At 48.4% G+C, this 14,264-nt stretch overlaps 1 protein-coding gene across 1 annotated transcript in view; it reads left to right on the top strand.

Moving 5' to 3' along the window:
* The first annotated feature begins 335 nt into the window (after positions 1-335).
* ACAP3 (ArfGAP with coiled-coil, ankyrin repeat and PH domains 3) overlaps positions 336-14,264 on the top strand; it is a 50,674-nt gene continuing 36,745 nt past the window's right edge. The window contains exons 1-4 of the mRNA XM_035902148.1: positions 336-559; positions 3,351-3,408; positions 7,225-7,344; positions 7,857-7,910. Coding sequence (XP_035758041.1) covers positions 336-559; positions 3,351-3,408; positions 7,225-7,344; positions 7,857-7,910 — 456 coding nt within the window. The remainder of the gene's footprint in view (positions 560-3,350; positions 3,409-7,224; positions 7,345-7,856; positions 7,911-14,264) is intronic.

Below are 14,264 nucleotides of genomic sequence, written 5' to 3'. Positions count from 1 at the left end.
AAGGGCAGCAGCGGAGTCACAAGTAGCCTGTAAATGGTCAGCATCCCCCTTCTGCCCTGCCTGGCTAGGAGCAGCGTGGTCAAACCACAGGCTAGAGGGAATTTTTAATGGAAAGGGATGTTGATGGAGGAGACACTCCTCTGCTTGTAAGTAATATCATCTGGGAACAAGAGAGCAGTGGAAGGGGAGGACAGCAGGCTCTGAAGGGGAGTTACAGCTGATACGTCACGGTTCTTGACTATGCAGCCAATTTAGGCTCAACAAGGGGGTTATTAGACCCACAGCCCTTGCAGCCACCCCGATTCAGGGCTGTGTTTAACTCCTTTGAAGCAGCCATGGGCTGTTTAGAACTGGGTCCCCAACCAGCAATACCGGACGGCATCTGCAGGGTGGGGACGGGGCCAGTGCGTCGGAGGCTTCTGCGCCGAGCCAGCTGTGCCAGGGGCTGCGGCAGCACCCCTCAACACGTGGGGAACCAGGAGATTCAGACCCCTTGTAGCACACAGGTAACAGGCGACCACATCAGTAATGCGTTGGGTTGTGTGACTGGGAACTCCCGGTGAGCACCTCCAGGCAATTAAGAATTTCATGCAAATGTTTTTTGAGGGTTCGGTGCTGCTTCTAGGAGGTTATAGCAAATGGCCGAGGCATCCAGTGCTCCTGGTCTGCGAGTGTCTGTGTGAATGGCAGGAAAAACATCTGAAGTCTCAAGGCAGCAGAAAGGACCTTCCTCTCGCAAGTCAGCAAGTCATGAGCAAAGAAAGGATTTTTATTATATTTATGTTTTAACAGAGGCCCCAGGATGCACAGGGCACTGCTGTGCTAAGTGGTGTGCAGTCCTGAGAAGAGATAATCCTTGCCCCAGAGACCTTGTACTCCTGGGTGCTCCTCTTCCAAAGCAACATCACTACTTCTGTTTCCCCACATTGCTACTGGGAAAAGGCAGCCAAAAGGGACTGGAGATTTCCAAACTGCCTAGGACTTGGAAAACCAACTCGGTAGGGGGAATTCTCTTTAAAAACACACTAGAGAGAGAGAATTCTCAATGCAAATCTCAATCTGAACTGAGATGTAGAAGCTGCTTTACTGAACATTGTCAAGGACAAAGTGATCAGGTGGCCCAACAGGAAAAACGTAGCTGATTTCCATTGCCTCCAGCAAAGTTCACAGACGAGATTGAGGGTCTGCTGGGGAAGGGTGCTAATCTGTCACCCTCTATCACCGATTCTTCATGTGATACCCAGTGTATTATTTAGCTTTTCCAGCCTTCCAGTTCGCAGGGTTGTGAGCCAATGACTCCCAGCTTCTCCTACCAACTCCAACTTCTTGGGATTCAATGGTGTCAGAAAGGGCTTTGCTCCACTCCACCTTGTTATCAGCTACATGCCACCTTCCTGAAGTACAGATACGTGGAAAAGCCAGGCATAGCGTGCAGGGAGGGGAGTTCCCACAGCCATATGACATCACTCAGCCTTTGTTGTCATTAATCAAAGAGCATATGGCACAGGATGTCCCCATCAGCTGGCTGCTCAGAGCCCATGTGAGGCTTTGGAGCATGGGCATGGATAGAAAAGCTGTTCTCTCCTGCAGTGTTTGCCTGAAGCTGCTGAAGATCTCCTGGATGCTAGGGACAGACCTGACAGCACTTGGTCTTCTGGTTTGCTCCAATACTGTGTGAGGACAGGCTGTCTCCTCTTTGCTCCACCTGGATCACACAGGACTGGCGCAAATATTGGCTGTCTCATAGCTCACAGATGGGGACTGCACACACCTGTGGAAGGTATTATACATATTTCTCACTGAAGAATGCTTAGAACAGATGCTACTGAGTGTGCTGTGCTACTTTGCTTTATGTGTAATCCTTGTAAGGTAAATATAAGGACCATGCTGTTGGCCTGAGCCCTTCCTCAGCTTGGCAGAAATTTGAATTTGAACCCCAGTTTGTGACTTTTTGGGCTTTCTTAAATTTCTCCTTCCTTCTCCTAGAAGCATATCCCCTAGTGAAGGCAGCCACTATCTTCATTATTCACTAATTCACTGAAGACACTGTGAGCCTCAGAGGCACAGCGTTACTACGTACTCTAATGGTTTCTTCAGAACTTCTGCTGTTCTCTTTGGTTTGTGGGTGTCCTGTCCTTTTGCTGAGATAGCAGCAGTGATTCATGTGGTTCTAAGTCACATCTCTTCCCTGCTGTTTTTTCAGCTGGCACATGTTCAGTGCTGGATTTTTTAAAGCCTGAGTGTAATATTTCAGGAACCAGCCTTTTAAATTACAAGCCCACAAACTTAAGAAGCTCCTTGCAGTGAAATTTGGATTGCGTATCCTTGGTGCATAAGGGTGGTGTGAGGCTTACCACATTTCCAGGTGTGCGGTTAAAGAAACCACTGTCCAAGTATAGACATCATATAGCAGCGAGCAGCTCTGCAAGGGAGCACTTTCAGGTTTACAGTGCTTACTGATGGACGCTGGCCTTGCAAAAGTCATTTCATACCACGTGCCTCAGTCTGGGAATGCCTCTTGCGTGATGATGTCATGTTAATATTTCACTGATGTCATGCTAATATTTCACTTTGTGAGGAATGCCTGGTGACCTTTGCAGCTGGATTCTACTAGCCTCGTACTGTCACATCTGTCCAGTGATGTGGAAAGAAAACAGATCCGATAATCACGGAGCAGATTTATCCATCTGCAAGCAAAGCCCCACGTGTGTGAGTGAGCAAGCGGCTGCGTGGTGCTTAGCTGCTGGCTGGGGTTAAACCACCACAGTGTGAAAGAGACTTATGGTGTTCAGCGACAAAAGGACCAAGATGTGTTTCTGCTTGAGTGATGGTTCCTAAGGTTCAGAGGCCATAGTTCGCCATGTGGCTGCACTTCAGGCACAGTTACAGCCTAGAAAACAGGCTTTGGTGGTACTGAAGCAAGCAACTCGTGCCTGATGTGAATGGATGGCTAAGGTGTACCAGTGGTTCTGCCTGTGTCACTTCGCATTACTGCCAATTAACAACGTTGCCTGCAGAATCAGAACAAGGCCACTAAATGAGTTTGCTGTGTACAACTACCACAGCACACCTGAAGTTCTCCACAGCACTGACAGAAAATAGCATAATCTTCATCTCTTTCCTCAGCCCTATGGAATTCATTCCTGATGAGGTGTGATCCTTCTGAGTAAGTCCCGAGCTTACATAGCAGCAGGAAACTCCAAAGTGGGAAGTGTGAATCCCTCCTCCCATTCACCACCAGCACACATACCGTAGTCCCTCTGATCTTTACTCATCTGAGACTTTCTGGTTTCTTTCCCAAACATCATAAGCAATCAGTTAATTATTTCTTTTTGCTGTTGTCATTGCAGGGCAACCATTGATGAAGTGGAAACAGATGTGGTGGAGATAGAGGCCAAGCTTGACAAGGTAAGATGGGGCAGCTTATGGCATTGGTTTGAAGAGGAACTGATGATTTCCTGCTCAGGAATATGGCCCCACCACCCTCCTGTTTTAAAGTGAGCCCATCTCCAGCTGTGGGGACACTAATGGGCTTGTCAGCAGGACCATGTCTCCCTCTACTGACAGGTACCTGTCAAGGCTCCTTTGTGACTGCCAAAGGAGGTAGGACGAGGTCCAGACTTGGGCTCCTAATGCTGAAAGATGGCCTTCTTGTTCTGGGCCTGGATCTCAGGGCACTGACACTGCTTCTCCAGACTGACCCCTAGTGTACGTCTGGGCTCCAGATGTGACGGGAACTGCATCTGCATCAACGGTTGGACTTGGTGATCTTAAAGGTCTTTTCCAACCTAAATGATTCTATGATTCTCCTGCTGTGGCAAATTATTTCAGTGCTCTCTGTTTCCCCTCTCCACCATATGAACCTGCATGGGGTGGGAGCCCATGCATGCCCACACAGCACAGGCACCGCTGCGTCAGCTCAGGGGTGTAGGGAGACACTTGCAGGTGCACAAGGGGCCAGATTCAGACCGATGATGGTGGCTGCTGTCTGATGTTCAGCCAGGCAATGTGCCACAGCTGTAATCTGACACTGGAAATGCCCTCTCAGGGACCAGTTTGGCCATTTTGCATTTATGCTGGTGATTCTTTACATCCAGTTGGTAGTTTGGATTTAAGTCAGAGGCTTTATGATGGAAGGTGGCTTTTCCACCCCCACTCCTCCTGATGTCTGAGACATCAGCCAAGTTGTTTCTAAATGAGAAGAGGGAGAAAGGAAGAAGAGGAGCCAGAAGAGCTGTTGGCTTTTTAGGTGCAAGATTTCCCAGAGCTAGCAAGGGATAAAACTCCTGTGTCTGATGGAGAAATGGGCTTTGTTGAAGTCACAAGCCCTAGGCAAAGCTGTGTCCTAGAAAAACCTATTTACTACGCAAGCTGCTTGAAATGGTTATCTGCACAAGCTAACTGGTGAGAGCTGCAAAGGGATTTAGGTTCTCTCTTTTAAGGCTTTAAAGACAAAGCATGGGGCAAAACTTGCTCTGAGTCTAGCGCTACTGCTGTCCATGCCTGCTGTAGTTAGATGGCGTGGTGTGCCAGGAGCAGTCCTAGAGCGAGGAGGGTGGGCTGGAAGTACAAGAGCTGTTCAGGGCTCTTTAGTTGTTTGGTGTTTTGTGGCAAATTGATTTGAGCTCCTTTGGGTGAGGACTGCGTTAAAACAACAGTATTGTGCAATTTTGGTCCTCCCCTGACAGCCGTAACGGGGTGATATCCTGGTAGGGCAGAGTGGGCAGACATGGCGCTCGGTTTGCATGCATCCTTTCCCCGGTCTGCTGCGGAGGTGACCGGTCATGCAAAGTGCTGGCTCAGTCACTCTCAACAACAGGCTTATCAGGTCTGGGTCTGGGGCAAGTGAGGCTGGAGTTTGCACCTGAAGAGCCACCAAGGTTCACATATTTCTCTGAGGGTAACTTTGGACAAGATGCAATCACCCCCATTCCTAATAAATCAGAGTTGGATGGCCTGGCTCCTCTCCTGTGTACCAGCTGGGTGGATGCCCAGGGCAGCCTTTCGAGGACTTGGTGTAAATATTGTTCAGTGGTACCCAAATAGAGCATTAAGCTGGTGAGGACTGACTCTGTTCCTCTGCCTTTTACTGTGCCCCCAAGCACTTAGGTTATAAATGATAAGCCTTTTAACGCTTGTTTAAAATGGAGGTAAAGGGCAGTGTAAATGATTCAGCCAAGGGAACACCAGAGATTTGGGCTGTTTCAAAGAGATTTCCTTCTTTCTGTCCTGTGCTCCATCTGCAAAGCCATCGTTGCTCCCCTTGGGAATGTGCTTGTGCTGAATGGCCTTCAGCTACTAGTAACACAGCCTTGGCCACAAGTGTTTGCACAGAGGTATGCTAGAAACCGCCACGTTGCAGAACAGGCTGGATTTCCTTTCCAGAGGATCTGTCCAAACCCCTGGTGTACGTCTGGGCTCCAGATGTGACAGGAACTGCATCTGTTTGCTTTTCTTCTCTGGGCTTGGATGGGATAGTACAAGCCTGCTAGCATCCAACGCTGTTCTGTCAAATTGCGTGGACAGGGAGTGTGAAAGAGTGAAGACTGTATATGCTACGTATACACAATATAGCACGTGTGACTGCATATATATTTATACATTCAGATATACCCAGATATATTTTTACAGAACTGCAGAGGCAAGCAAGCTTGTTCTGCAATGCATGCATATAGATTAGACCCCAAAGCCTTGTAGCTGCATAAATAGAACAAGTACCAAGCCCCAAACCAGCACACTGTGCTTCAGTAGGGCTTTGGCATCAAAACTTGAGAGCTACTCATTCCCAGCCTGTAGGTGAGGCTGATTGGCAGGGATAGATTTCTGAAGCCATTTTTCATTAGTGAGATTAATATCCCCAAAAGGCTCTTGGATTTTGAGAATGGAAAACTTCAGTTCCCAGTGTTGTTCATTATTGGTGGCTAAAGTTTTTCACTTAGTCAAAAAGCCTAGAACAGTGACGATTTAAAAAAGAAAAACAAACAAAAAAATCAAAAAATCATGCTTAGTGGCCAGCCGTTACTGTTGCAAATCTCTTGGGCCTTTGGTTTATGGTTTTATCTTAAGTTGTTTACAGTAACCTTTTACAAGGAGCTTTGGCTGCAAGGAGATAGGCTAATGGCCAGGAATTCTGGCTAAGCTAATGCTCCAGTCTTTACAGCCAGTTCCAGGCATGCTAAGGCCGTTTGCCGTGGCTAGGAAGTCTGGGAATGTTCCCTGCGGCTGTTAAATTATCAAAAGTTAATAAAGGCCGTCAGAGATGTATACCTGTGCTGCAGCAAACTAATTCCAAGTGAGGAAGCCACCCCATTTTGCTGCAAGTCCCAGGTAACTTCACAGGTGACCTCACTACAACAAGGCTGGTGATGGGAATCGGAGCATGTGTAGCTTGCTTAAAGCTGTTAACATTTCTCTGAACAAAGGTCCTTCCCGGTCCGTCAGAAAGGCTGTGCTAAGTTACAGGCAGTCCAGAGATACAGGCTGTAATCCCTCCCAGTGCACCAGCAAAGGTTCCGTGGGCTGCTGAATTGTAGGTATTGATTCATAGTTATCTACAGTCTTGATGCAATCTTGATGATTTAACCTGTGTGTGATGGAACAGATTTTTACTGTCTGCACACAGCAGACGTGGCTTAAGCAGTCCTGGTCAGCTGGTTTAAGGAAAACACGATACAAAAACCTCACGCTGCTGAATGCTGGCTGCCCTTCATTCCAAGGTAGCAGCAAGACACGAGTCCACAAGGATACAGAAGAGCTAGCTGGGGTCAGAGACTCAGCAATCCCAAAAAGCAGCATACTCCCAGCAGGGAGATCGTAGACAGCTTATCACTTCCACCCAGCACCAAGGAGTCTTTCCCCAGTCAATCTGTGTGATTGGGTTCCTTTTATTGAAGTCCTGATGCCTTGGGATAGAATGAACAGTAGAAACCCACTGGAAAAAATGGGCTTCCCTGATTCCACTCTCCTCAGGGGATAGCCTGGGACTGTTATTCTTAAGTGACAAGTCAAATGTTGACAGCGTGACATACCCCGAGAAATGCAATTTGCATCCCAGTTTCTGCTGCATGCAGTAAGGGCTGCCAGCGTAGCCCCGCCAGGAACATGGATGGCATCTTGTTCTGAAGGGCTTGGGCTGTGGTGGTGGTGCAGTTTAAAACCAGCCTGGGTGCAATTCAGTTTGATGTGATCAGCCGCCTGTCCGCTCACACCTCTCTCCTTGTGCAGCTGGTAAAGCTATGCAGTGGGATGATTGAAGCAGGCAAAGCCTACATCACCACGAACAAGCACTTTGTCAGCGGGGTCCGGGACCTGTCGCAGCAGTGCAAGAAGGATGAAATGATTTCGGTAAGTCATCCTGCGGGATAGAGCATGGGCCATAGTGAGGGCTGGGGAATGTTAAGCTTCCTGATGCTGTCTATGGACTGTATGGCCAAGACCCTTACACTGTTTAAGCAGCCATTTAGTATGAGATTTTATTTTTGGAGGAATGTAGAGACCATCTGATAACTCAGTGCTGAAAGGTCAGAGTGAGATTCGTTGTTTCCAGGGAGAACTGGACTTCTAAGAAGCCACAGTGCTGGCAGGGTTGTTGGAATCTAGGTCAGTAAGCATTAGTTACTTAGGAAACGCAGGTAACCAGCCCGCGCAAGCGACGACTGAAATGTTGATTTCAGCACTAAACTGGAAGGGACAGGGAGCCTATGACTTCAGTGACAGACATTTTTGAAATGCCTTCTTGCCAAATGACAGGGTGGCTTTTCGGTGGCTTAATGAGAGTCTCTCTCAGCTGTTGAACCCCTGGGAATGAAGGGCAGCTGCTTCTATTCACTGCCAGTTCTCTTTACCTTTTTTTGCAGGAGTGCCTCGACAAATTTGGAGACAGTCTGCAGGAAATGATTAACTATCACATGGTAAGATGCCGCTTCCGCTTGTCTTTTTGTGGGCCGATGGCAACCTCTTTCTCAAGGCACTGATTAATGGTCTCCTGTGTTTGGCTTACTTGACACTGCACAGGGGTGGGGTCCGTGAAGGCAGCGTCTTTCAGGTTCCAGTCCCTGTGCTTTGAGTAGCCAAGAGAGCAGCAAAGGGCTGGGAGTTCTTGTTGCCTCTTGCAACAATATTGAATGGGATGAGCCGTGAGTCTTTGTACTCACAACGATCAGTCCTGACGCATCACGTACACTAGGAAATGGGATTTCCCCAGGCTTGCAGAGGAGCTACCCCTTAGTGAAAGGGTACGTACTGTTGCATGCGTGTCTTTTGGCTCCTTTCAGATCAGAGATGTACAATGAATATGTAGAAGGGTCCCTTCGTCAAAGGAAGAGGAGAGCTCACAAAGGTCCCACGCTGCAGGTGCCTTGTTCTTCTTTTTGGATAGCACAGGATTTTGTGGCGGGGACAGACAGGGATTCTGAGGAGCTCTGACAACTTGGGACTCCAGCTGTTAACAGCTTGCATGTATAACCATGTTGCTGCAGATTTGTAATACGCTTTGAAGCTTGGCACTCAAATTTATGACATTAGGATACCGGCAAGGCGGTGAATAGATCAAACTGAAAGGACTGCATTGTTCAGTTGATGCTGGGAGCAGACTCAGTGACTTGTGTGCAGCTCTGTGTTTAAAAATAACACAGGACATATTCATGCTACACTGAGATGAAAGGAGGGAAGTGCCCACACAATGGCTATTGTCCTGAGCCGACTGTGTCTCACTGACAGAGCCCAGAGTTAGAATCTGCACATTCTCCATCCCAAACATCCAGCCATGGCATCTGTAAACCTTGTAGGAGAGAAAGGTGCTTCATGCTTGGTGGATCCATGCCAGACCCACAATTTTAAGTCTGTAACTCAGTAGGAGCTTAAAGCACAAGTGCTTTAAAGTGAGGGGAGCTTCAGGGTGTCAGCACTGGACTGACCCACTTTTATACCACGATGCCCCTGTCAGAGTACATTAGGCACAACGCTTGCTTTTGGGATGCAAGTTAACCACATGCAGCTGGAGAAGAAGCTGCATCAAGTCCATTTAATTATTTCATGAAGCAGGTGGGAAGACTGTTTCCTCGTAAAAAATGATAGGGAAAAGAGGTACTGCACTTGTATTGCACTAGTATTTGGGAACAGTCAAACTGCTGTACAGCAGTGTTGGTGGAGAGAGGGTGAATAAACCAGCGTGAGCATCCGTGAAAAGGTGTGTTTGTGTCAAAGCAGAGAAAGTCAAACCCTGGTTTTCTGATGCTGCTCAAATTCCCCCTGAAAACCTAAGGCCTTTCTGCCAAGGAACATGTGAACCCCTGAGCAGCCGCCCCTTCATTCCCAGGGATCACATCACAGCTGCGCTGATAGGGGCTGGGCTGAGGAGTGCGTGCAGCCCAGCCATGAGGAAGCAGTCCCAGCCAGAAACCTCTGGATGCAGGATGCTGTCTGCAAGATCCGCTACGCCAGCTGTGCAGCTTCCCCTGGCTCCCTGGTCTCTGCCAAAAGTGGCACTTCTGGGATTGCTCTTGCCTAATAGGCAGAAGGACCCTTCCCAGAGCTGCCAAATCCCCAGCTGATGTGGTATAACCCTTCCCATGCACCCTTTTTTCTACGTGTGACTTAGGGGTTGTAACAGCCAGTATTTCCCTTACCACCAGCTGCATGCGCAAGGGGAAACGTGCTTAAATCCTCCCTCCCGCCAGCCTTTGGGGAGCACCCTCCTCCCTTGGTGTGCAGCAGTGCGAGTCCATCGCCAGGAAATGGCTTTGGAATGACTGCTGCATCTCGAGCCCTCTCCGAAGACCGTTCAATTAGCTGAGTTATTTTTGGTGCCTTCTGCGGTCTCCTTTGTGTGCCTCTGTGTGTGTGTGTGTGTGTGTGTGTGTGTATGTGTATCTTGGCTCATCCGTGTCTGAAGATCTCAGCTATGAAACAGTTGTCAGTGCTTACTCTAGGAATGTGGCCAGGACAGTATGTACAACTGGAACACGTTAAAAAGAAGGGAAAATATCCGCCAAAAATCAGTTGGAAAAGGTTGTTCTATAATTTTATTGCTAGAGCATGGGGCCCAGAGATGTCCTGATTCTAGTTCAGCAAAATCCAAGCATAAAACCCACTTGAATATAGATGAGCAGACTGAGCTCCAGAGCCTTCCCACCTTCCTTTTAATGCATAAGGAGGAAAAAACCATCAAAGCAGCCTTAGAGGACAGATGCCAGAAGAGAGAGTTGAGTTCAGAAGAGCTGGAGTCAGTGTCCTCTGCCTTTTTTTGTGCTCTTAGCCACATGCATTTGGGCTAATGCCTTACTCATGTCATGCATAGAAGTTAGAAACCCCAATATCTTTATGGATCTGGACTATTGTACATTTATGTCTCAGCTTCCACATCTGCAAAAGGCATTTCAAGTGCTTTGCTGTCTCTGAGGGGCTATTGGGAGGACACACAGACTAACGACTAACAGAAGCTCTGCTAAGTCATGCCAGGGAAATACCAGGATTGTCAGAAAGATGAATCAACACCTCAGGTAATGGAATTTTTGCCCAAACTGTAGAAAGGGATGAAACCAAGGAAGGGCAGACAGATGGAGGGAAAAGAGGACAAGTTTAGTACTGAGACTAAAGGTGCTGGGATTCAAATGCTGTTCAGCCACACAGAATTCTAGAAGATTACACTGATATAACTGGAAATAGTGTTGGGCCCCTATCTGACAAGGAAATTTGAGTAAGACCTAAAGTTTGAGAGCAGCAGTGCCCCATGAGGAGCAGTGTCTGTGGAGGATTTCAACCAGGCTGCTTTGGAAGCAGTGTGGCGAGCAATTCTGCGTTGTCCCTTCCCCATCCAGGTATGTGCTTCTTGCTTTGGCTTGGTGAGAGAAGGTCAAGCAACCAAATTATAAAGCTGTTGGACCCTTGCAGAACCAAGTGCAGCAGTGCAGAAAGCACTCACGCCTTCTGGGTTAGGTCCCAGTTAGGAGACTGGCATCCCTCAGGAGCTGCTTTAGTCTTAAGCGGTTTCATGGCCTCTTCCAGCCAGCACGGACTAGCCATACCACAGGGGGAGGCAGTCCTGCCACACCTCTTGCCTTCTCTCCATTTTTAACTTTTTTCCAGCACCCTTTTCCAGCATCCTTCCCTAGTGCTGGCTCATGGGGGGTCATACAGCTGCAGAGGGCACTGGTCTATGTCCAAACTAGACGGGTTTTTAGCTGTTAAAGCCATTTCACAATGCAGCCACACAAACATGGAGAACTCTTGACCACAGTGCTGGCTCATGCTGGCTGCAAAGGTTCATGAAGCTATGGTCCAAGGCTTCCCTGAACTGTACTCGGGAGGTAACTGCCTCTCCCCATTAAGTATTTAAGAAGTTTGAGCTCCTGGCTTTGGCTGGCCATGTTGACTGCCTAACGCAGCTTGCTCGGGCTGTTTTACTGGGGATAGCTCTGTAGGGGAGACAGGAGAGGTTAGGTGGCTCAGGCAAACTGATGGAGGTAGTGATTAAGAGGTCAAGGAACTAATGTCTCTAGCTGGTTGTGTTTGGTTTGACTAGTGAGCTGGAGAATGGCACTGCCCTAGCAGCCCCAGAGGACGTGTTCCTCTACCATGCCAGCTGCTTAGCTGGGAGGCTGATTTTGTTTGCTGCTCTAGGGAAAATGGCCCTCCAACGTCTTGGGCAACCGGCTTCCTGGGAAATTCTGTTCAGAAACATATGCTTGGTGGCTTGAAAAAGAGCTTCCTACTGATGTTACAATGCTGACCTCTTGAGGCATGGCTGCGGCTGCAGATGTCGGTAGGAGCCTCAGCAGAAAAGCGGTTTGACTAGTGAGCTGGAGAATGGCACTGCCCTAGCAGCCCCAGAGGACGTGTTCCTCTACCATGCCAGCTGCTTAGCTGGGAGGCTGATTTTGTTTGCTGCTCTAGGGAAAATGGCCCTCCAACGTCTTGGGCAACCGGCTTCCTGGGAAATTCTGTTCAGAAACATATGCTTGGTGGCTTGAAAAAGAGCTTCCTACTGATGTTACAATGCTGACCTCTTGAGGCATGGCTGCGGCTGCAGATGTCGGTAGGAGCCTCAGCAGAAAAGCCAAAGGTCCTGCTGCCTGCCGTGTCGCCTCGCAGTCGGATTCAAGGCAGGACGCTGTGCCTGTATTTCTCTGGGTGGCTGTACTGTGTCTGGATGAATATTGCATTTAGGGGGCTGTCATTTCCCTCTCCGAACAAGCATGGCAGCGTGTAGGTCTGCTGAATTCTTGGACTCATCTTTTCTAACAGCAATTCAGTGGGCTGATTCTCAGTTGTACAAACGCTACATTACATATCTAAGGGGTAAAGGTCCCCAACTTCAGGCATCCTAGACCCAAAATTTCAGTTTGTGCAGGAGAAAAATACCTGATGAGAAATGACTGTGACTCCTCTCCATGTTCCAAAAGCAAAATGCCCCACCTTTCCCTATTGACTCTAGGATTCCTGCAGCTGTCAGTTGTGCTAAGAATTTAAAAGCATCAGCTATTACCTCCAATACTTGTAAAAGCAGTGTGTTTGGGGTAATTGGCTCTTTACCAAACACGGGCAGGGCAGAGGTGCAGGGTCTCAGAGGTATTTAGTTCTCCAGGTACTGCTGGACTCGGTGAAACTGAGGCGCTTGGACATCTTTGCAGCGTTAGCTTGTGCTTCCTACCACCGAGTGAAAATGAAATCTTACTGCTGAAAAATTCCTTGTACCTGAGATCCTGAGAGAGTGAGGGATCTTCCCCTCACTGTGTAAACACTTAAATATCCCACAGCACTTCCCTCCAGTAAATGTCCTGGTCTGTCCCAGTATTTGTACTGTGTTCTATCACTCCCCTACCTGCCAGGAGCCTGACGTTCTGCAGAAACTCCCCTGCCCATTCTCTGGCAAGTGCAGTCTTTGCAGCACGGGGCACAGCTGAACCAGCTGAAGGATGCTGTGTCACATCGCCTCGGCAGATGAGCTTCCATGTGCTGATTAGAGGTGCACGGTCCATGACAGGGAGCGAGTTTCCAGCTACCTCTGTGAGACCTCTGAGCAGCGGGTGGCCGGCGGGCATGCCAGAGCCTTGCAGCAACCTTCCTGCACAGCTCGCCAGAGTGAACCGTTTCCTTTCACATGAGCCTGAGTGGCACAAACTGGAATTTTGCTTGAGGGCCTGGAGGGAATTTTGCTTGAGGGCCCCTCCTCCTTGCTACATACCACACTGGAGTGAATAAATTTTGACTCTGGCTTGCCAAGCTCTTCTGTGCTGGAAATGTGCCTTGCTTGTCTGCAGACAGATGCTGTGCTGTCAGCTCCAAAACCTGTGTGTGTGTTTGCTTGCCTCCTTCCTTCCTCCTTATCACCCTCCCTAAAACACGGAACAGGTTGAAAGGCGTAGCAATCTGCCAGACCATCATATGTGAGAAAACAACCTTTCCCTCTTTTTACAGAATCCAATGAATATAGTTGAGTGCATGAGCATATCAAGGTATCCCCACAGCTAAAGGAGCATAAAGTTGCCATCAGTTCTAGAGCCGTAGCTGACAATTACGGGTGGTTGGATTTACACTGACACTAGGCAATGGTGTTTGGAATTACAGCAGTGCAGAAGCTCACATGGGGTTTTTTTTCACCCTTTTGCCAAAGGCTGTTAAAACCCAGGCTTGACGTAGATTTTGTTCCCCCAAAACTTCTGATTAGGTTGGAGTTCCCTGCACTGCTTTTAGGAGCACTTCTTTCTAGCGCGGTCACGTACCTAATCAGCACTTGAGAAGTCAGGGTACAACTTACAGACAGTTCAAAGCTGTCAGCATCCGCTTCCAGGGAACTAGGGAAGGGGAGGCTCCAGGTTATACAAGGGCAAGAGACAGCAAATATAGGGATGCAATAATCCCTGGCTCTGTCAAAGAATGGGAAGCAGTTTTCCCACCAGCCTTGGAAGGCAAAGAATGGGAAGCAGTTTTCCCACCAGCCTCGGAAGGAAATACCAGGGTCTGCAGCACAACCATGTCACATTTACACATCAAGGCTCTTTCCCATGCAGTTCCCTCTCTCTATGCGATCAGAAATATAAGAAAAGTGAAAGGATGCAAGTGAAAGTGCTGTTGTGATAGGATTACTCTGTCTGAGCCCCTTAAGTGCATTTTCAGCAGCACCAGGTATTTTCCAGCTCAGAAGATGTAATGTTAACATTGTCCTCATCAGTGCTACTCCAGACAACGCTGCATTGAGCTTCATTAGGTCCCAGGCTCTCCTGTCTGCCGTAAATCACTGCAGCCACATCAGAGGAGTCCTGCAG

The sequence above is a fragment of the Egretta garzetta genome, unplaced genomic scaffold (assembly GCF_000687185.1).
Source record: "Egretta garzetta isolate BGI_Z169 unplaced genomic scaffold, ASM68718v1 scaffold29, whole genome shotgun sequence".
Classification (NCBI taxonomy): domain Eukaryota; kingdom Metazoa; phylum Chordata; class Aves; order Pelecaniformes; family Ardeidae; genus Egretta; species Egretta garzetta.
Note: the sequence above shows the minus strand (reverse complement) of the source record. Positions and strands in the feature narration are given on the sequence as shown.